This window comes from Serinus canaria, chromosome 1, assembly GCF_022539315.1.
Source record: "Serinus canaria isolate serCan28SL12 chromosome 1, serCan2020, whole genome shotgun sequence".
Taxonomy (NCBI): domain Eukaryota; kingdom Metazoa; phylum Chordata; class Aves; order Passeriformes; family Fringillidae; genus Serinus; species Serinus canaria.
The window spans coordinates 32,049,681-32,070,654 of NC_066313.1; the positions used below are offsets into that span (position 1 = coordinate 32,049,681).

The window sequence follows — 20,974 nt, forward strand, 5'->3', positions numbered from 1 at the left end:
TTGCTGTCTCTGGGCAAAGTCTCTGCCTAAAGGTTAGAACTGTAGTCCAAGCCTACCACTTATGCTATTCTAAGTTTCTGAAAGTTGGTAAAATAAGATGGGCTGCCAGGTACCTCTACCCTTCAGCTTTTTTTTTTTTTACCTCTTCAGGGAGATATTTAGTGTGCAATAACTGAGGGAATCAGCAACCTTCAAATTTTAGTATGCTCTTCATGCAGAGTTCATAAAGAACAGACCTCTATAACAACACTTGCAGCCTCTGAAAGTTTTCTGACTGTACTGCAGTTACTCATCAGCCTGACTTTACCTCTCCCTCACCTGTCTTGAGATGGGGAACAGAAGGAGTCAATTACAGAATTTGCCAAAGAACAGACCCAAAGGTAGCCTGAAGACAATGGAGAAAAACACATGTTCTTTCAGGCTGTTTTTGGTAGTTATCTCCAATACTAGGGTTAAACCACACTTCTATTGTTGAAAAATTTAGGCACTGGAGTTCTTAAGGTATGTTAAACAAAGTATATATTAAAAGGTTAAAAGGTTTTGGAAAATATTAGTCTTCTTTAAATTCCTTTGCAATGATTATAACTCTAATAGCTCTGTATCTTCCAGAAGACACACAATAATTTTAATCTTTCTCCTTTTTTTTAGTCTAGAACTAGGCAACTGTAGAAAGAAAACACCCCAATTAAATAAATACATAATTTTGATTTCCACTTGAGCTTTATCAGTCTTCTTGATGACAAAGAGACTTTTCCCCCCTGTTGTGTATTTTCAAAATATTATTAATTCTACACACAGATGGGGCTAACTGTTGCAAAATAGAATTTGTTTCTCCCCTTGGCTTGTTACAGCTTTACTTACACAAGTTCTTCCCTTCATTAACACTGTTCATCCAATTTCAGCTCCATCCAGGTTTCTCAGGGCAAAGCTCCTGGGACATTTGTCTGCATTTTAAGAGGACAGTCTTCAGTACATTCATGAGTTAAAACAGAAATTAAAGCTGACCCTAACTTTGTTAGGCCTCTTTCCAGTCAAGCACCACCCTTCCTTTCCTTCCTCTCAAACAGAGCAGCTCATTTGTCAGAATGTACCACTTATGTCCCAGAACAACACCCATGGCTGAGAAATCCCTACTGCTTTTGTATCCCATTTCACTCTCAACCCCTGTCATGGGAAAACACAGGAGACAGTCTAATGCCATGCTTCAATAAAGCATTTGCAAAGGCTAAGTGGCAGCAGCCAAGTTTTCCTAGTATAGCTAATGCAATCAAAGCTCTTTCCTTGAGGCTGCAGGAAGCCTGAGCACTCCCACTGCCTTTCTGGAGTGTTCTCCCAACCACACCCCAGCCTCATAATTTTTCAGGCTCTGCCAACCCCTCATACTTTCCACAGAATGATCTATGAGGTCTGTGGACCACTGCTGTTGGGTAAACACTGGCTCATACTATGCCAGCAGTTCTGTGGATGCAGGAAGTTAAACACTTTCCCCAAGCTCCAGTCTCACCTGTCTCCTTCAGCTGATCTGTGTTCAATTTTGCAGGAATTTCAGTTTCCTCCTTCCACTATTCAGGCATCTAAATCGTTCTGCCCAACTCTGGTTTTACTCTTGGCTTCCTGACCATGTCCTCTCCACCAGACACTCATGGGCACAAGAAAGACTATACTGGCCATTTGGCTTGTGCAAGAACAACAAGGTCCAAAATCCAGCTCAATTAAACACTAGTTTTGGACAGACCTGTGGTACTACTGCACTTCCCCAGTAGTAAGATCAAAGATTTAAAAGAGGAAAAAAGAAAAAGGAAAACAATCATATATTACAGACTAAAATTTGTAAACTGCTTGTCAGTCAATTGTTCTGGGCTTCATTTTTTTTCAGGTTTCCAAGGACACAAATCAAAACTAGTTTAGTCATATTACTTCCAACTGAACAGGTAGTTTATCTAACCAAAGCATTTACAAGCTTCCCAAACTGTAACACACAGAAAAAAAGCAATATCCTGAAAGATGAAAAGTCAGATATGCACTTAAGAAGTCAGCAGCAGACAGGACTATGTAGTCTACTGATCAGAAAGGCACCATGATACTGACAGTGACAGTGTACTTGTATTTGCATCACAACGCAAAACATTCTTCTCAAGTAACATGCTATGTTGAAGGATAAGGCCAGGGAAAGGGAAAGGGAAAAAAGTATGTAAATGGTTCAGCCTCAATAAATGTTATTTACTTTCTTCCTCATTCAGGTGCCCACAGCTACTGAGCCATGTCCTGGACCACCTTCTCAACACAGACATGAGCATTTCAGCTACCTGCTGACAAGATACACACAAGTGTTTTGAACACAGATTATCACTGCTAATAATTTCTGCCATCTTATCTATTCCCCCTTTCATTTTTATTTTCTGTAGATACATTTTTATCTGATATGAAACATGATTGATTTTAGAATTCATTATTCCTAAGGCAAGTAAAAACATTGAGATTATTTGGGAATACTGACAATAGAGGCAATTAAAATATATTTCCAAAAACTAACTTTTTAGACAAATGCAATAATTAGACAGAATACAAACAACAGAACAATGTGATCCACAAAACAAAGCCCGTAATTTTTTTACCCCCCTAGTCACTAACATATATGGTGAGAAGCAAAGTCCAGTTTACGATTACTAAAAATTAAATTAATTTCAATCTGCAACTAACTTAAAGAATGAGTTCAAATTGTTTATATTATATTCTTAAGAGTAGCATTTCCTTTGTGTTGTCCCTGAATAAAAGCTTCATTAGGTTTTCAAAAGGCACAAAATACAACTGCAAGCATAAATATACCAAATTTCTAGCAAGCTGACATACATTCATGTGTTAACTCTAACAAAGAAATTTCCTAGGCCATAAGTGAAAGCTTCTTGTGGGAAATAATTAATATGGACAATTCAGAAAACTTTACAAAAATACTTCTTTTTATTAAAAGCAGCAATTTCAAGCAGAACAATACACAGAATGTAAACATCACTAAGTCCAGCTCCAGCCTGCCGAACCTTCGAGAAAGTCTACACTAAATGCATCTACTGTACTAGCATGTTAACAGACTATATTATAATTTGAAAATATATTTTCTTCTATGAATTAAGAAAAAGTACTTTATCGTAATCTGTCCCAACGCCAGATACTGGCATCATCACACACAGCTATAAGGATACTGCTATCCCTGCTAAAACTGGTCTGTCGGATGGCAGCAACACATTTGGGATGAGTAAGAGTTGTACACCTAGAAAGAAAAGAAAATTATTCAGCTGCAATGTTAAATCTTCCTACTATGTTACGGAGCACTATTCAGTAATCCCTTATTTATGTGACCTAGGAGGAATTGAAGGCAACAGATTATGCCTTCATGACTTGGGACAGCAGCTTCCTGTTCACCCTCAGTTGTTTCTCATCCACCCAATTTTTATTGAAGCAAAGATTGAAAGCTTATTGAATCACATTATTTAGGACTGCATAATCAGTGTTATTTCACAGGGTTAGGAATGAAAAATCAGAATCATGTGATTAAAGATTGCTGCACTTCCAGGAATTTCATACACTCATGTATTCATTTATACATATTTACATTAATTATATATAAAAATATATCAAGGTATGTATAATATATTATATAGGGTATATAAAAATAAAATGCATAAAATATTTATATACACAGTGTATATCCATTTTATATACAATGTTTTTTGGGAGTGGGTTTGTTTGGGGCCTTTTTTTGTGTTCATGTTTTTTTTGCATTTGTATGTTTACACACATACATTTGCACCTATATGTATCTAAGAGACATACTGTGAAATTGCCCGGCAGCATAGGTGAGGAAGTGGAAAGCCACAGTGCTTTCTCCACACTGTGCTCATAGCTCAACTTTACACTCTCCTTTTTTACTCCAGTGCTGTAACCTATCTCACCTTCGTCATGTGCAACACCCACCTAGCACATCTTCTCCTAATGGCTTTGCAAAATTTCCACCCAATTAGCAAAAATTCTGTGAGAAATAAATTGTCTTTTACTATATCTATGCATGGTAGCCAGCACAGTCCAACTGGGACCTCTTTACATTAATATAATATAAATTATAAATCAGTGAGATATAACAAACGTTAACCTTCAGAGGCTCACAATGTTTATTTCCCTACTAATTATACTGGAAAGTAAGACGTACTGTAAAGAATTTCTCTATAATCAGGAAAGAAAAAAGAAAAGTACCCTAGGTCCCTGTCTCAGCAAAAATGAAATAAAGTACTCACTTGGCTTTATGTGGATCCTCTATTTCTAAATCCCAAACATAAAGTTTTCCAACCTGATTGCCCAGAGCAAGCATCTTAAAAAGAAAGCAGAGGATAAAGAGGTTTTAAAATACTCCCTCAAAGAATAAAGTCAGACATTTATAAAGGCTCTAGGGCTGATAAATTGTGTGTGAACATTTAAACGTGAATGACTTAATGAGTTTGTTGGAGGAGACAGAAAGGCTGTACAATTTGCCTCCTTTCTTCCGTTTTATCAATCTCTGCAGACAGGGAATGAAGACAACAGGAAACTTATTTCTGGTGGAAAATTATTATTTCTTTGTGGAATTTCTTCCCATGGGCAGAACCCAGAATTAAAAATCTGGAGCGCCTGAAGGTTCATATAAAGTCCCTTACAGCAAACCATTCTGTTTCTCAAACATCACATGAACCAAGACTCTTCCTATACTCATAAACATGTAATCAATAAAAAGCTACACACTTTCAAATACAGCAAAGTCAGACACATACCTTTTGCCAGAAATCCATGGAAAATCTCATGTACCATATGTCACACTGGCTATAGTCAAATCTCCCAAGAATGGTCACATTTGACTCACTGGGCTTGATTTTATCTATATCATCTTCCATCTTGCCAGGCTTCCAGCAAACAATGGCATTTTCACAAGACTGGAGTGAAACAATGAAAAGAAAAATCACCTATAATTTATACTGCAGAATCAGTCCAAGTAGAAGCAAACATTTCATCTCACATCTTCCCCAATGACTCTATGAAAAGCAGAACTGAAAATCTCACCTCTGCCCTTAGATCACAGCCACATCACCAATAATAATCACTGTCCATCACTGGCAACCTGATGCCCTCACAGGTAATGGGACCACAGGAGCCCTCCCTCACTTCAGATGAAGTCACCCATGGCTCAAACACAATTTCATAAGCAGCCTAAACATACATTGGTTTGAGGATTGTTTACCCAATCCTTTTGACTAACAGGTTGGTGCACTCACCAATTGCTGGCATCAAGGTAGTTGGGCTGCCTGCTTTAATATCTGCAAGCCAACATTACAAATGGATACAACACATAAATCAAAGTTACTCCATTATGGTTACTCCTCATCTCACTCTTTAGCAGGATCCCTAAATAGTATCTAGAGATTCCTTTATCATATGTTCTATGCAGATTCTGGCTAGCCAAAAACTCTTTAATTGTAGCAGAGTGCAGCTGTAGTAAGAATTTTCCTTTTTAAGTATAAACCACTTACCCACACATCCCGACAGGTGACAAAATTCCCAGCACACTTCACAAAATCATCTGACACAAGATAGTAATTTAACCTAAGAACCACATGCTAATAAAATTTTTAAGTTTTAGGATCCTCAGGACCAAGAAATCAATGTAATGTAGCTGAAAAATGCAGCATTACCTTGGAAAGAATTAGGTCTCCCAGCCACCGTACACAGTCAACATAGTTCCTGTGTATGTCTCTTGTAGAAAAGTCAGGAAAGTGAATTTTCTGGGAAACAAAAGGCCTATGGAGAAAATTGCCAAGTGAGGTTCAGAAAAACAAACACAGAAGCACAAGTGTAATTTTTAATAACCAGTTTTAACCTATTTCAATTTTACAAGAACAAGCCCAACTTTTTAACAGTTTTATAACAAAGCAGATTTTGTATGAAGCTTGTTTTTCTTTTTAATAGTAATAGGAACAGTCCTTGTTTTCATCTTCATTCCTAATGAAATAACTAAGTTTCCCATGTAAAAGACTGTGCAGAGATAATGCTGAGTAAAACTACTCCTTCAGATGCTGAACACAATCCTGTCACCAAATACTTCAAGAACTAATTAAAGCTCAGTCTTCCTGATGCTGCTTCTGCAACATCCAAATTGTTAAATAGAAATGCACACTTAAAAAAAAAAATCATCATTTTAAAAAAGCACGCTAAAAAGCATCATTTAATATTTGGTAACATTACCAAAAAAAGCCAGAGTACTTTCACAGCTAGTCTCATTGCTGAACATGTTCACTGTGTTTTAGACTCTTCAATTCTCTCAATGGTTTAACTGGAAGTTAAGATCAAAAAGTTGAAGAACTTCATAAAGAAGGATTTATCTATCATGTATCTAATTGCTATGTTTACTTGATAATTTACTTATCTCTGAGGTCAAACCAGAGAATGATGAAAATTAAAGTTATTACTATGTAAACAGATTTTTCCCCACCCCAAAGTAAAATAATACCCAGTAATTAACTACTCAATATAAGATTATTTGACACATTTAATTACATAGATTTGATTCCCTTCTAGAAGTTTTGAGCTAAGATGAAATGAAGAAAAGATACTGACATCTTGAAATGTGTGAAATACAAGCTTTAAGAGAATAATTTTAGACATTTTCTAGTCTAGCAAACAATTGAGATATTTAAAAATAAAAAATTTGGGACTTTGAATCAGAATTCAATAAAATTCCAGTGAAGGAAACAACAATAAGACACACAATCTAGTGAGATTCAACATCCACATCACTACCCCAAGACTCCCAATAAGGAAAGGAATTAACCTGGACCATTGATAGGAGTATACACGTGTTGTAAAGACAGACAAGGAGATGAAGACTACATACCTGTTGGTTTTGTTTGGGTTGTACTCATAAGACTCTTTGATAGCATTAATCATTCTCTTGGAATTAATTCTCCAGAGTTTTAAAGAGTGATCCATCCCACAGGACATGATTTTTTCACCAAGAAGATCGTAATCCTATGTATATAAAATAATTTTGAGCACTCCCACCCTATGCTGCATTGTATCAACTCAGATTTTATTCCATCATTTCCATCAAAACAGCATTTTATGCATACAGCATGCAATAAAACTGAATATTTCAAATAGAAAAAGACTAAGAATGTAATCCAGCTCACTGCAAAGCAGCACAGCATCTTAATAATTATATTTTGTCTCTCTCAAGAGAGACATATTCAACAGCACTGACAGACAGTGAATCTACAGCTAGTTCTCTTCCTTCACTAAGTTCCCTAGGAGCAACTTTGGCAGAATTCCAGGGCTACAACATGGGTGAATAATAATACAGTGTCAGGTTTCCTACAGATGCAGCCCTCATCTTTCACAACAGGTCAGACAACAGGAATGGAAAGAGTTCTTAAGAACAGCATATTAAAAGTTAACTATTCTACTTGATGTTTGCTGGGTACCAGTGTCTGTTCACAGCCACTGAAAAACAATTTAATTTAAACAACTTCTTTCCTTCACCACCATGTCTCTCCAGGTTTATTTGCTTATGCTGCTTTGACTTGATGAGAACTCAAGAACTTCAAAAGTGGGACTATCATGAAATGGTTTTACTCTTTCTAGACCCACTGAGCCCTATTTTGCTCATTTCTAGACTGCTCCCTGAGTAAACCAGTTAGTGAGACACACAGATCCTGTCTGTAAGAGGTGGCCACATCAATCAAACCACCTGACATTTAAAGCTGTCTATCCCCTTAAAACAGTATTTATGCACTTCCAGGTGGTTATTTTTAAGTAGCTATAATATCCAAGCAGTGCACAAAAGGATATAAAGTTGCTTACTACACTTTGAAAATCTAAATCACTGCCCCACGGTCTTCCACTTACTGCACTTAACACCTCATCCCTGTGCCCTTCTACTCCTCCAAATATCGCAACCAGCGTGTCTGTCTGGATGTTCCACAGTCTCAATGCATGATCTATAAAGAACAAGTAGAATTACATGCTGCTTTTTATAAGTACATATGAATAATATATTTCAGCTTAATCACTTTGAGTAACAGGTGTTTAAGTCAACATCAAAAATGCACTTAATTTTTTTTTTTTTTGTTAGAAACAAAAGAACTGCATTAACTGAAATTGCTATTTTAACTAACTTACTGTTGAAAGTAATTCTGTAATTGAAAAAGTGTGCCCACCCCCTCCCCTAGGGACAGTTTATAGCAAAAACAAGCTTGGATCTTTAGATCATAAAGAAGCAAAGGCAAGTCTGATCTCAGACAAATATGCTTTTAGTCAGTCATAAGAACAATTTTATGTATCAAAAAATGCTAGAATTCCTTTCTGCCATTCCAACATCCAGATTCAGAAAAATTGTGATTTTCCATTCTTTAACTTTCAGAACATTATTCTTGGTGAACAACAGTGAGTAAGGAAGGGAAAAACTGTTTACATAAACAATATGTATTCTAAAGTCAATCAGACTAATCCACCTATTTGAAGGAAGCTTTAACAATTTCTAATGAAGAACCTCTAGTGTATCTCCCGTTTGGAAATGGGAACCTCTAGGGTATTTCCCTGTTGGATTCCACAAGTACATTGCATTGAATTACATCAACACCCAAATCCCAGAGGGGAAACAGGTGGCCACGCAGTCCCAAATATTTTCCTCCCTTTTTAATAATCTCTCAGCCAAGCAGTTCTAACAGCCCAAATATTCTCCTGCCTCGTGCCTTTTCAGCAATAGCACCTGGTCCAGAGGTTGCACATTAAAACTTGTAGTACTATGGCTGATGTCAAAACATTTATTACAAAGGGAACCTAAAAAATACACAGAAACTGGATGTTTACAGACCCACAGCACCAAATTGACCATTACAAGCATCAGAGAGCTTCCCAACTCCTGTTCTCATCTCTTCATCAGTAAGTTCAAATATACTAAAGTCAAAAGTCCCCTTAAGTGAATGTTTCCAACTCAAAAAATCCTGAAGGCTGGCTCCTTGTGGCAGATCATTCCCTACTTAACAGAACAGTCAAGATCAGGAAGTTGTGACTGTTAGAATTTTCTGGACAAGCCCATAAGACACTACACCAAAAACTTCCTTTACTAAAATGCTTTTTACACAGAGTCCAATTGAAGTTCCCAAGCAACAGACAATCCAAGTTTTTCCCCATGAACAGGACGGTGAATGCTGTCTGCAACGTTAAGAGTCCCCACTAGATGGCCATGTGATTCAACAACTGAAAAAATTTCAATTCAACTGTCAGAAAGTAAAGAGCAAACCCAAGGCTCGGGATTCTTCTTTCCTAAAAAGCAGCACTATTCACAATCCCTTTGCACCATAGCTGGAGTTATGGTTGAAGGCCATGGATTTAGTAAGTATAAAATATATAGCCATGTAAAAGCGTGATTTGCTCTCAACTTTCAAACTGAACTTGTAAAGCGTCCTTCATTTAAAAAAAAAAAAAAAATTCATGAAGGTTTTTGGCCATATTCAAGACCAAGCTCCAATCCAAAGTATCCTCATTTACACAAAAAACAACATAGGTTTTTCCTCACCTTTGCTTACAGATAAAAGAAGATTTGGATCTCTTGGATGGAATTTCAGTTCATTGATTGCATTTCCATGGCCCACGTAGTGCTGGGATAGAATTCAGAGACCAAGTTACCATTTCCCCTCATGTTTGCATGTACTTAGAAGAAAAAAGTTTCATACCTTACTAAAACACAAGCTGTATCTTAAAGTTCTGCACACTCACCTTTATGCACTGCATTGTAATGGGATTAATTATCCTAATAATACCCCTGGATCCTGCCACAGCCAGAAGAGGATGGCTTGTATTGCTATCATATGTCCATGCACAGGTATAGAAATTTTCATCTGCCTACAATGCCTCAAGTTAAGGATCACAGAACAAACAGGAGATTTTTTTTTTCTTTTTTTTTAACAACATTTTATTTTGAACAAACCTGTAGCTATTTTATCTTTATTTTATCTAAGTGCCCAGGAGTCTCTGCTGGATCCAATAAGAAAAAAACACACATTCAGTTATACACCTGCAAATACCAGCAACATCACCTTTTCTACAGATGTTGATTTCCTCACTTCTGTTCTATAACATTGAAGGAACATTTTCTCTTTCATGGCATCACAGTTGATTTGGAATAATGAATCATGACCAAGTTCACAAGTTAATGACTTGTGTATTGCAAATGATCAACACAAATTATTAATGCTTCAGAGCATGAAACACAATTCTTATGCTTTAAACCCAGTTCCAATTCACAGGGAAACACTGTAAAGCAGGGAAACATTATGCAAATATTAGTGTTAGGAAGATTAAACTGATGGAGAATCAGTTTTCAAATATTTTAATACAGTCTGGTCCCTGAGTCTGCGTTTTTAACATTTTTTCAATAGGAGGGATTCTAGAATGTGGGAAAGAGGCAAGACTTGGACATAACATAAAGAATGCAGCACATGAGCAAAGTATTAAATCACAGACAAAACATTTTCATGTTTTTTTCTCCAAAGCCTCTTGATTTTTCATAAAGAAGAAGCAAACACGTGGGTATTTAACTTAAAAGGATACATCAGCATCCACATAAGACTGCAACAGACGGATTTCTCCTTGGGAATGACATTCATATAAAGTAACCTGGAGAAAAAAAAAAAAATAAAACAAAAATAAGTAAGTGGGAGACACTGCTGCTTAGTTGTCACATTTCAAAAGGAAATCACATGCACCCATCTATTGACTGCCTGATGGGGAGAGGTAGAGTGCCTCTACGGCTTAGATTCCATCCACCATCCATTTGTTTACCAGGTGGAAATGGTTTGATAAAAGAATGCCCACAGCAGTTTCATTAAAGCACCATTCCAGGACTTGTCAGCTGTCCTTCCCAGATATTGAAGTCTATTATTTGAATTGCCTTAATAAGATAAACCCTTGCTGGAATTAATTACTGTAGTTATCTCTAATGTGACTTGGTCTTGTAATGAGTCACTGATACCTTGCTTAAACTTAGTATGTCTGGTGACTTGCCAGGCAGAACAAACCTAGAAATGAAACACTTATTTATTCACAACACTTGCATAAAATGCACTTCTCAGGGGTTATTTTCAAGACTGAAATGACATCAAACATAGTTCAGAGGAAGTCTATAAATTCCCTCCACACAGGCCATGAATTTAGCTACTGAGCTGGCTGGCATCAGCCAGCCACTGTTGCAGAGAGTTCTCATCCTGTATATATGAGTACATTATTTTTAGATAACAATATTTATGAAGAATAATTTTATTGAGAAGATACAGTTAAGCACCTCTCTTCCTTATCCCATATACATATTACTGTACGACTTTTTTTTTGATTACACAGTTAAATTACCAACTAGCTAACATGACTTAGTGGAACAATCCAAAGGATGCAGTTCTCCCAGATAACAGATGCTACATAACTTAGAAATACATTTGTTTATATTAAGTATTGTTTGTTCATACCAAATACAGGTAAAGGGATTGCTTGAAAACAGGAATGCATGCAGAACCACACAGAAGGGCGTATGATGAAAAACAGATTACTCACTCTGTTGCTGCCTACAGTGGCAAAAACAAGAGGATCACCTTCTTTACTGTGCCAGTTAAACTGGACTCCAAACAGAGGTTGGCCATGGTCCTCCTAGACGTGTAAAGTAAGTTTAGAGATAAAAAACCCAACAAAACCCACAGGCACATCATTGCTGTGAAATTCAACAGTTTCATTGACAATTTTCCCTCCTCAAAATAATGGGTTCACAGCCAGTATAATTTTAGACAGTGAACAGTTAACAATTATAGTTTTGTAACACCACATTTTAACTTGGCCGTCTTAAAGGGAGGTTATAGGAATATTCTGACTAACACACCCCTCCCTTTTGTTTCTCCACCAACTTTTAAAAAGTAAATAGGAAGAGCTGTTGTCTCAGTCATGCCTAGAAGCTGGCAGAACTCCCAAGTTGTATTTGCAGCTCTAGTATTTTGGTTTACAATTTTCAGTAAGGCAACCTCTGCATCTAAGGTCATATCTATTCGCATTTTCTATCATAACTACTTAAACACAAAGATTTGCAACTTCATAGGGAAGAATTACCAGGAGAGAGAAGAATTATATTGGTATAAGGATGGAAAATAGTCACTTTAACTATTACATTACAGTTAGGTCTTGTAACTTTGTCATAGACACAAGGAACACTCTCCAGTGTGTCACAATACTGCTACAAAGTTCATGTCTACAAAATGTTTTCAGATGGCCTTTACAAATAGTTACCAGAGAAATGCCAAGTATTATTTTTATACAACTTACATCAGTTTGAGAGAAAAAAAAAAGGAGGTATGTTTATGAATTGTGATGAATATGGTGGTGCTTGTTAATAATTGATAACAGTATTTTGGCCTGTCCTGACAGGATGTTTTCAGCAAGAATAGTGTTCATTAAAGTGCCTCCCCACAGGGGACTGTCTGGGACAGTGCAGGCAGGAAGGAAGTGTCTCATGATGGCTGTTCAGCAGCCTTCAAATGGCAGCACTTCAGAGACAACACGAGAAGTACCAGCCCTGGCAGCTCCGGCCTATCCAAAACCAAAGAACAAATTCGAGGAGGGGGTGTGAGTAGGGAGCCTAACACTCCTTAGAAAAAGAAAAGTAAAGGAAGTCTGGAAAAATTATAAATAGCATTATTTACTGAGAAAGGCAGTATCTGTTATTAACAGAAATAACTAGAAAAGATAGAGAAAGCAGAAAATCTTTCAGAGATTAAGGCCCTCCTGCAATTCTTAAGCGGTAACGACTTTCAAAGCTCAATACAGATTAAAAAGAATTGTTCAAATCTTAACTCAAAGTATTACACACCATAACACAAAACCACAAACTAATGGCTTGATGAGGGATATAGGATATTAAGAAAGGGAAAAGTAGCAGGGCTCTTAGTAACCCCAGTACAGAAGGAAAAAGCTGGTATTCAGTATCTGTAAAGTATTACAGTTGAACTAAAAATGAAGAATGAGGAAAACCATAAGCCATAATATTGAATGCACATGGCCATGATTTTTTGTGTGCAATATATTTATTAATTTTACTTTTTAGCAATAATGTATTAATTTTACTTAAATTTTGAGTGTATTTAAGTCTTTTTTGAAGAGAATAGCTGAGTGATCAAATTGAAAATGCTTAATAAAGTTTTTCCACTAATATTATCTTGGTTTCAAATTTCTGCTTGAAGGAGTTCCTGCTGCTGAACAGTGAGTGCTTCTGACATATCACATGAAGATGATACAGGTAAAATGCACAGGCTCCCACTGCTTTATTACAGAGATATATTAGCAGGTTTTGCATTTGTTTTTCTGGAACAACCTTGTCCTCTGTATATGTCCTGTTTCTGATAAATTTAACAAAATATGGAAAGTGAAAAGCAGTATGTTTTTCCCCCTCAAGATAGGATATTTTTCCAGCACACGTTGTAATAAGTTTCTGATTTTCTAGGTAGGACCCTGACTAAGGTCATAAGTACAAATATATAACAGAGTGCTATACTGTTTCCATATTTTTATATTTGAGTACATACCTAAAGTATTTTGCAAGCTTTTCAAAGAAAACCTATTTCCCTGGAAAAAATTACTCTGCAAGACAAATGTCTTTTAGTCTACTTACTTCACCCACACTACATTTCTCACACCAAGTGCTACAATTTCCAGGAGCCTGACTGTACATATTGCAGTTTTGCTGGGGTTTGATGGATGAAGCAGCCAGGCAGAAGCTCTTGCAGGAAGATACCAGGGTATCTGCAGAAGCTCTGCTCCTGTTTAAACTCCCAACATCACCGGTGGTCAGAGACAACACACAGCTATTTCAAAAATACTTGTCTGCTCTAATTTTTGTCCCAAGTGCTAAAGAATGAGGGAGGTTTTCCAAAACATTGTATTCTAGGTGCTGTACATGATGGTTATGCTCAGATGCCAAGTATGTGACACAAATCTGACACTGGTTTGTACAGACAGAAGTGACCCAGATACCCATCCAAAAGTAAAATTGTGAAATGCCATCTTGTCCCTGCTATGAATAAAGGGCACGAAACCCAAAGCACCCAGGTTCTTCATGCACCAGAGAAAGAAGGCAGAGAAGAAAACAGACCTATTGCTACAAAAGCAAATAAATAAACAATCACTGGTGAGTTCCAGTCTTACTCACTCAACACCAACTTGCGTTCAATCAAAAAGTAAGATCAGATCTGGTTTTAGACAGAAAGCAGTGAAGTCATAATGATGGCAAAAATAATCACCTGCATGAATGCCTTTTAATCCGTGTCACCCACATTGCAAGTGGGGAACCAACAACCCACACGTGCATTTCCAGTTCCCAGAAGTGGAAGTAAGCCATTGTGGGCAGTGGGTTTAGTGACATTTAGCTTCCATTACAAAACAACAAGCTAGAATTCTGCGTGGCATTGCATACTGGTTCCCAGATCAGGGGACAGCAAGGAGAAGCTGATACAACACCAGGCTGCTTACAACTTAAGCACACACCCTAAGTAGAAGTAAAGGGGAGGGAAAATAATTGCATTGCTTTAAAGGGAGCACAACAAAGCAAAACATACAGTTTTCTGCTGAAAGATCTATCAGCAAAATATATATGGATATATGAGGATGTGAAACTCTGCTAGCTGTGTATGTTCATTTATAAACCCTATTTCCATTCAGTCCACAGAATGCAAAGATTTCTCAGTACATTTTACCAGTAACTTACTACTCTATACAGAAAAAAGGCAGTTTTTTGTTTCCTGACATTTTCCAAGTTTTTCCATTTTTTCTCCATAATTTTTGTTTTCCTGATGCTTAAATTTCACCCAAAATAACTCCCAAAGTAGTGTTTAAAACACATATTTAGCAAGCACTGAGTTTTTCAGGCTGAGTCATAACCATTTAACACTCAAAGCAAACAGTAATGGCCATATTTGTTTCCCCAAGGAAAAAACTAAAAAACAAAATAAGACGGGAAAAGCATAAGTACGAAAGTAGAAAAACATGTAATTTATACACCCCTAAAGAATATTAATTTCTATGACCTTTAAATCATGTTGACGCTTCATTAACTTCAATACCTGCACTTTACAGCATAGTTCAAAAACATATAAAATATGGGATACATGACATGGTACTCAAAGAGTCAGAAGTGTCTTTCTAAACCCACATATAATATTCAATCATTAGAGTTTTCTCCAGAGTCTCTGCAAAGTTATTATGGAAGAACAGGAAAAGGAAGAGAGGCTCCCTCAGCCATGAAGTAAAACACAAATTTGGCTGCTACCTAGGTCTTTGTCTTAACATGCTCTTATTATTACCATTAATTTCAGACCAAAGAGAAACAGGGGAAAAAAGCTAATAATAATACCCCACTTAATTGAAATGCTACATCTACTCCCTCACAGCTTGATTCCATTTGCACAGGAATCTGCTCCCAGCCCTGATCCAAATCCAGGGAAGTCAAGGATTGCTTAGTTTCATAGCTTGGTCTTTTGGATCACCCTGCAGTGGGGTCTGGATTGACATTGGGGTGAGGGAATGTTTTGTTTTCCCAGAAGACTCTTGGAAAGTACCAACCCTTTTTGTGTGCAGACAGAAAACAAGCATGAGTAACAAAGCTCAGAACTTGTTAAAAGTTTGGGTGTCCAAAGGCCAGTGTCTGTGTTTGAAATATGACTTGAAGCTGCAAATAGCACCATCCGCGGGGGCGATTCACGCCAATCACAGGAACTACTGCCTACCTTGATGAAATGAAACAACTTCCCTTCCTCCTACACACTCAAAGGCATGGAAGCAATTTTTATACTTCAAGAACACAATAAGATCAATTTGCTTCCCAGATACTTTTGTCAGTGTAACTTCGTATCGAAATTTCTCCTGTGGCAAAGGTCATTTAGAAGGTTTCCATGCTCCAAACCTTTTATCCCCTCCCACTCAGGTACCCCAGTGTCTCACTACAGCAGCCTGAAGACAAAGCTCAGAAATAGAACCACATCAGCACAGCTCCACAGTTAAGCATAGGGGGAATGAAAAAATACTCTTAGAACAATTCTGCAGAAAATATCCACTGCTGAGCTACACAGATCCTCACACAGTTTGCCATAACTCCCATCCTGCCACATAAATATCTCACATGAGGCTGAGGAATGAGAAAAAGAAGAACACCCTGACAGAGTAAAATAGTCATGAATAAGAAAACTTGTCCAGTCCACCATAGTCTGTCACCAGTGCAGAAGAAAACAACAGTATGCTAAAACAGCAGAACAGGGAGTAAAGACCATGAATCCACAGCTCTTAAAACCATCAGGTGTTACACGGAAGATACATACTGCCTGAATCAGGTGCTAACATATGATCCCAATACTCACAATAAATTAACCAAATTGCACTACACAGTAGTTACGATACTGCCAGAGGATAGAAAATACCTGATCTGGTTAAGTGTGAGGAAAAAGCTACTCTAAGACTCTTGGGTAGATTTGTTCTGGGTTTTTTTCAACGCATAGAGAAATCTGAGCAGGTTCTGTGTTTTGCATGGAGTGGCCACAGGTTTTGTTCTAGTTCAATTTGTTTATCCGACTTCTTATATTTCTCTAGCATCTACAACTTCAATGAAACACATAATCATAGCATCACACAAAACTTTGCAAACTCTACAAAAACAAGGTTAACTGCAGCACTATCTACTGTTTCCTATTTCTCAGTATCTTTTTTCTTCAAAATTTTATCTATTCCAAGCAAGAAAGGGTATCCTTTTTCTTCAAAACTTCGTCTATTTCAAGCAAGAAAAGTAACTGCTTCAAATTAGCAGGAAACATAATTGCTTAGAGATATTTTAAAGTATCTAGCTTGACGCTGTCTCACAGCCAACATTCCCATTGCTGCCAGTAAGTGATGCCCAGCATTCCCTGAAGCTCATGCACACCTACCTTTAGGCTATTTACACATTTGAAGGAATATTTGCACTTCTTTGACTTCCATTTTCCTTTCCCCCAGCTTTTTCTTCCTGGTGCATTCGGAGTGTTTGTGGGCGTATCAGGGCGCTCGGTGTTAGTACCGCTTTCAATACTAACAGCATCATCCTGAAAACATCCAAAATTATATAGAATGTCACAGAGAGATCATAACTGCTGTATAAATTCAACTAATCTTGCAGGACTTGGCCTTTTCACTTTTTCTTGTCATTCATAAGAACAGATCTCCCAGGACTTGGTGTTATTTAGATTCATGTATTTAAATCTAATGCCAGCATAATAGCATTCCTCTCTAGAAACAGAACATGAATCACATGAGGACGAATCCAAGAGGGAGAGATATGAACTGTGATCTAGTGATGTTTCTTCAGAATACTGTAGCTGCTCTTAAGAAAATGTCTAGAGATAAAGCAGCTGCTTCCCCTAGAAAACATCTTTGATCCAGATGAAATGAGCACTTCTGAAGTACTGAAGAACAGTTGTTTGTGTAAAAACATGAGGCTTGACCTTACCAAGAACCAAACCATTCTGAAGCTTCTGTACACCCTCAGCAGCACTCACAGCACGATTCTGCAGCGGGTCAGCATCAACATCAGAAGACAAAGTCCTTCCTCTCCCTCCTGCTCTTTCCCACAGACACTTACTTGTTTCCACTAAAAGCTAAATTCTGATCAGCTAACTAATCCAACTGGCCTTCCAACCATTAGCATAAGATAAGAATGGGGAAAATTGAAAAAGAAAGGGATACACAAACCCCCCCAGCGAGCCACTGAGAGATTTTAAATCAGCTTTGGACAATCAGCAGAAAATACAATTTCCTGTAGGGTCTGACTGCAGGACTCTGGTTAAAAAGACATTTTTCAGCATCACCCCTCACAGAGCACCTCACCTTCACCTGCATTGTACCTGCCAGCTCTGTGCTTCCGTATGAGTACCTTCAGCTTGTTAAAAACTTTTCCCATTTTTTCTGGCAAGATACTCCATTCAATTGCCATCAGACTGTTGGGGGGAAAACAACTCATCCTAGGCCAAGTAATTTCTAGAGCTGAACTAAGGGAGACAGAGGCAGTCAACAGCCTGTCACTGTAGGAGATTCACAAAGCTGCATTAGGAACTCCACTAGGAAAATGGAATGAGGTCAACCACAAACATTGATACACCAATTCCCTCCAAGCATTTATTCTTTGTGCCAGTTTCATGTGTGTATTATCAGAAACCTTAAGAGGTGTACTGGTCTTTGTTTGCCAAACTGCTCTGAAAAACAGGACATTCAGAGGACAAAAAGGAGGAAAGATATCACAAAAGCCCATAAGTGTACTGCCCAAATCTGTCATTCCCTTCACACTGGGCCCCTAAGAGCCAACCCTCCACTAATATTCATAACCAAATTTAACAGTTTTAAAGTTTTCCTGTTTCTTCTCCTTTACCCTAAAAAAACTTTGGAGTTTGCTGAATTCTCATCTCCCAAGTGCACTGGCTTTTAACACTTGACAAGACTGAAGTTTTCTCTGGACTAGACCGATACTGCCAATGTGAGAACACCAGGCAGCTGGTGTGGTGAACTACACCAGGGATCTGCAACTACCACATAACCAACAAACCTGCACACAGGACACCTGTGGAGCAAAATACACCCTTTCTCCAAACCAATGTGTCACCATTATGTCAACTTTTAAACAGAATCCCCCACCTTTCAGGATTAGGGGAGTCCAGTAACAAATTCTTGAAAAAGGAATCCCTTCACCATTGAGGCAACCCATGGAGAATCAGAGAATTGTATAATCAGAGTGGTTTGTGTTGGAAGCAACTTTAAGGATCATCTAGTCCAACCCACTGCCACGGGCAGGGATACCTTTCACTAGACCAAGCTGTGCAGAGCCACATCCAGCATGGCCTTAAACATCTCCAGGGATGGGGCAACCCATTCCATGCTCAGTGATAGCCTACAACTGACAACAAATTAAGCCTGAACCTCTGTCGCCAAATTACGCTTGGATCTACAAATGCTGCTGAGCTATGAATAAAAAATCCAAGAGCAGCAGTGTGGAACATCTCACACCTGCCTGTCAAATCACAAGCACCACTTCCAAAGGCTGTGGAGGATGTGGTCCAGATCCCTCACTTGCTGAAAAAGTGCAGAAAAAGAACTTCCACACACTACAAAACACATACACACAGTAACTACACAACCCCTCTCCGCACCAGCACCTACATAAAGCGACTGCTCTATACCTTAGGTTAAGTTTACCTTTCAGATAGAAAGTTATTCTACATCAATCACATTACCTTTGTTCTGAGCACTAGAATTTCACCTAACTTAGAGATTATAGACCCCACTCCTGCTGCCTTTGCTGCCTTCTGCTGACAGTAGTTTACGAGCCCCATCTCCTACTTCTCATTCACCAAAAGGCTGCACACATAAACTTGTGCTGCATGTTACTTTAAAACGTGACAGTGAAGACACACAATGCAAAACTGCAAGAAAGATGGAAAATGCTGCTGGTTTGCAGGGAATTTTTTTTTTTAAGTCTGACGGTTTGAAGCAGAGTTGGAGACTGAGCCCGCTCGCAGTTTGGGCCTCAAATCCACCTTCGCCCACGTGGAGGCAAAGCGGGAGTCTCTCCCCCAGACCCTCCCGGGCCTCTCCCACCGGGGCCTCTCTCTGGCGGCCCCGAGGGGCGGCCACCGAGCCGAAACGGCTGGGCTGAGACCCCGTTCTCCCTCTCCCCCCTCGTTCCCCCTCCGGTCCGGGATACACCAGAGGGGGTCCCGGCGGGGGATGTCCCCTCACAGCGAGGCCGGGGGGAGGGGGGGGGCGGCCCCTCCTCCCCTCCGCGCTCCCGCCCGCCCCCGGCGCGAGGCCCCGCGCCCGCCGCGCGCGCGCGCGCGCTCCCGCCACACCAGCCCCCCCACCCGTGCCGCGTCCCCCTCGCTCGGCCTCACGTTCTCGTCGCCGGACAGGTCCCCGGGGTTACTGTTCTCGTCGCTGCTCAGCTTCTGCTTCTTCGCCGGCATCTCTCCCGCCGGTGCCGCCGCCGTCGGGGCTTCTCCCCGCTCAGACATCTTCCCCGCCCCCCACCCACCGCCACGCAGCCGCAAAGCGCGGACGGGGAGGTCTGAACGGCTGTGCCGTAAAGCGGGCGCATTGGCGAGGCCGAGGCCGCCAGGCCGGCGGAGCAGCGCCTTTCCCGCCGCTGGAAAAGCGCCCTGCCCGCCGCTCCGGGGGCTCGGCGGGCGGCGGGAACCCTGCTCGTCCTGGGGGGCCAGCCGAGAGTGAGACCGCGCGGTCACAGCGTGCTGGCGCCTGCCCGGCGCTGCCTGTAGCCCGAGCACGCGTGTGATGGAGAAACGAACAGCCGCTTTCGCCGCGGGTGTCACCGACCTCTCTGTCCTTCTTTTCTTGTGCCCAAAGGGTTTGTTGGGTTTTGGGTTTGGGTTTTTTTTTTTTTTTTTTTTTTTGGTGTGTTCTCTTACTCCACAAAAGCCCTTCAGTCTGCAAATAGTCTTTCAGGATAAGCAAGATAGGCTCTTCTCTGCTTCCTACTTCTGTACTCTCCGGCAAGCTCCTTCTGCAGCTATAAATCAAGTGCCCTTGGAGGTTTTTGTTTGTTCATTTATTTATTCGCAAACCACAGGTCCCAGAGTCACAATAGTTATGAACAGTTAAAAAAAAAAAAAAAAAGCCAGACTTCTAACAAAGGGGAAAAGTAATCTGCCCACAGGCACAGCAACTTATCTGATATTCTTGTAGAGGCAGAAACAAGTCTTTTTTTCCCCTGAGGGAGACATTCCAGTCTCAAAAAAGCTTTGAGGGCAGTGACAGAATTGATGCCGTGCTTTGTGTATAAAATTTAATCTCGAATGAACTTCAGAGATAAAAGAGGAAGAAGAGATCTACTTCAAATAGTGCATGT

The 20,974-nt window shown here is 39.4% G+C and overlaps 1 protein-coding gene across 2 annotated transcripts; it reads right to left on the minus strand.

Moving 5' to 3' along the window:
• Window positions 1–2,934: 2,934 nt before the first annotated feature.
• On the minus strand, window positions 2,935–20,168 carry EED (embryonic ectoderm development). 2 transcript variants are annotated; one of them, XM_050979574.1, is made up of 12 exons: window positions 20,004–20,168; window positions 17,016–17,168; window positions 11,620–11,712; window positions 10,627–10,692; window positions 9,793–9,918; window positions 9,593–9,674; window positions 7,921–8,012; window positions 6,911–7,044; window positions 5,712–5,817; window positions 4,797–4,955; window positions 4,287–4,360; window positions 2,935–3,265 (listed from the first exon to the last, which is right to left on the minus strand). In XM_050979574.1, the coding sequence occupies exons 1-12, from the start codon at window positions 20,121–20,123 to the stop codon at window positions 3,139–3,141; spliced, it is 1,332 nt and encodes a 443-aa protein (XP_050835531.1). In that variant the 5' UTR covers window positions 20,124–20,168; the 3' UTR covers window positions 2,935–3,138. The 2 variants fall into 2 exon arrangements, with proteins under 2 accessions (XP_050835531.1, XP_050835529.1); XM_050979572.1 differs by having other exon boundaries at window positions 7,876–8,012.
• Between the last annotated feature and the right edge of the window lie 806 nt (window positions 20,169–20,974).

What these genes read in the sequence shown, in the direction of transcription:
- EED (XM_050979572.1), bottom strand. Translation starts at nt 20,123, where the DNA reads ATGTCTGAGCGGGGAGAAGCCCCGACGGCGGCGGCACCGGCGGGAGAG. An exon ending in CCACTGTAGGCAGCAACAGA is followed by an intron (nt 10,693 to 11,619) that starts GTGAGTAATCTG and finishes TTTTTTCTCCAG; the next exon opens with GTTACTTTATATGAATGTCA. An exon ending in ATTTAGATTTTCAAAGTGTA is followed by an intron (nt 7,045 to 7,875) that starts GTAAGCAACTTT and finishes TTATATACATAG; the next exon opens with GATTACGATCTTCTTGGTGA.